Source organism: Solanum tuberosum, unplaced genomic scaffold (assembly GCF_000226075.1).
Source record: "Solanum tuberosum cultivar DM 1-3 516 R44 unplaced genomic scaffold, SolTub_3.0 scf00246, whole genome shotgun sequence".
Lineage (NCBI taxonomy): Eukaryota > Viridiplantae > Streptophyta > Magnoliopsida > Solanales > Solanaceae > Solanum > Solanum tuberosum.
In genome coordinates this window covers 221,016-223,298 of record NW_006239169.1, presented here as the reverse complement: position 1 = coordinate 223,298, position 2,283 = coordinate 221,016, and the positions used below count along the sequence as shown (strand labels likewise).

The 2,283-nt window shown below is 30.0% G+C and overlaps 1 protein-coding gene across 1 annotated transcript in view; it reads right to left on the bottom strand.

The window, feature by feature from the left end:
- LOC102587321 (protein HOTHEAD) overlaps window positions 1-1,519 on the bottom strand; it is a 7,925-nt gene extending 6,406 nt beyond the window's left edge. Inside the window, exon 1 of the mRNA XM_006357400.2 lies at window positions 1,381-1,519. Coding sequence (XP_006357462.1) covers window positions 1,381-1,471 — 91 coding nt within the window. The 5' untranslated portion in view covers window positions 1,472-1,519. The remainder of the gene's footprint in view (window positions 1-1,380) is intronic.
- Between the last annotated feature and the right edge of the window lie 764 nt (window positions 1,520-2,283).

The following is a 2,283-nucleotide window of genomic DNA, read 5'->3' as shown; positions in this document are numbered from 1 at the left end:
GTTATACTTTTAGGACACTGATGCCCTTACCGTCTAATTTTTGGTATGTATATATCCTTTTAATTAACGGAGGGACACGTGTCTCAATCATAAAAGCCTATTCAAAATCTATTTGTTTTTACCCATAATTAAAAAAATCCACCCAAATAACTAAGACCCAACCCAAATTATAACCCGAAATCTTCATATGCCCATTTCAAAAATAAAAATAATTTCCATTCCTAAAAGAACTCAAATCTTGATACCACAGGCCACAACATACATCTCAAATGAAAAGCAACACATTGAAGCATATCAAAGAATCAAATCAGAAACAAAATTAACATTAATAAACTTTCAAATTCCAAGGGAAAAAAATCAATCTTGGGTAAGAACTCTCTCTACTTCAATCAATAAATTACAAGCCCTAATATGCTTAAAGAAGTAATGGAACACTTTGAAGACTAAATTAATGAAAATATCAAAATTTTATCAGAAAGGTCAAATCTAAAACCTATCACTACATTAGAAGACAAATTCCAAGATCGAAATGCTTCATAAAAAATTAAATTGAGCACTTTGAGGTCTAGATTGATGAGCAGATTCAAATTTTGTCAGAAATCTCAATCAACTTGAATGCTTTAATCTTTGCCTAGGTCTATTTCCATGGCAGTTGAAGCAAGACACTTCACTCAACAACAACAACAAATCATTTTAAATCAAGGAAATGGGTTTTCCTACAATACCCAGATGAGATTCTTCTCTTTTACCATTGCCGCAACCGAATTTTCTCGTTCAGATAAGGTCTGATTTGGAAAATTGAATGGGCAACGGAAGTGAAGATTATTGGGGGTGTTTTTGGATTATAATTTGAGTGTGGTTTCAAGTTATTTGGGTGGGTTTTGAATTTGTTGGGTGGGTATTTTAATTATGGATAAAAATCAAATAAAATTCGGGTAGGTCTTTAAGATTGAGACACGTGTTCCTCCGTTAGTCAAAAGGATATATACATACCAAAAATTAGACGGTAAGGACATTAGTGTCCTAAAAGTATAACGGAGGGTATTTAGAAACTATTTATGATAATTCGAGGGTATATTTGTCCTTTTTCCCTTTTTTCTTTAACAAATTGACAGATCGAAAGTTTGAAAATGCAGAAGTGTAAGATTTGAATCCATTAACTTTAACCAGTGAAATAAAAAGAAACCTCACACGACATGTATTAGATGCGTGACGCACAATAATTTTTTAAAATCTTTTTAGCCCATCAAAAGAACAAGGAATAATAGTTGATGAGAAAGAAAACTCCCCATTCTTTCTTCTCTTCATTTTCTACCAAGAAACTGTTTCTTTGATAAAAAGTAGAAATAAAGACAAGTGATGAAAAGCAAAAATTAGTACCTTGAGTGAGAGAAGAGTTAAAATTGAGGCATAAAAGCAGTAAGAAGAGCTTGACAATCACAGGCAAAACTGCACCAATTACCACCGCCATTGAACTCTCTTTAATTTGATGTGCCTTTCTTTGATTGGCCTAATTTATATATTCTGTGTGCTACTATAGCACTATCTACATTCACATATATATATATATATACACACACACTCACACTTGATTCGCTTACAGCTTATAGAATTCGGCAACTATAACATTAATTGCTACAAAAACAAATACTAGAACATACTAGCTCCTTCGTTTCAAAATAAGTGACATTTTTAGTTTGTGATACAATTCTTAATTAAGAAAAACTACTCGTTCCTATAAAGTAAAACACATTTTTACTAATTTATTACTTCCTCTGTTTCAAAAAAAAAAAGTTTAGTTTAACTTGAAACGGAGTTTAAAAAAAGAAAGAAGATTTTTTAATCTCGTGGTTCTAAATTAAAGTTATGTCAAATGTATCAAAATGTCTTTTAATCTTGTGGTTATAAATATGTTACATAGAAAGTTGAGTTAAAATGTTGTCAAAAAAAGAAATGGGTCATTCTTTTTTAAACAGACTAAAAAGAAACTAGGTCATTCTTTTTTAAACAAATGGATTATTAATATTTACCTTGAAAAAATGTAGTTTAATAAGGATAAGATTGAAAGAACAACATTAATATTTTCTTAATTATGAAAAACACCACTTATTTTAAAACAAAATAAATAAATAAAAACAACATTTATTTTGATAAAGGGAGTAATAATATAGTGAGTCTTTGTAATTAAAATTTAGGCATAATACAAAAATATGTCATTTAACTTGGCCTCATTTCATATTTATGTCCTCCAACTTTGGGTGTGCACAAGTAGACACTTAAACT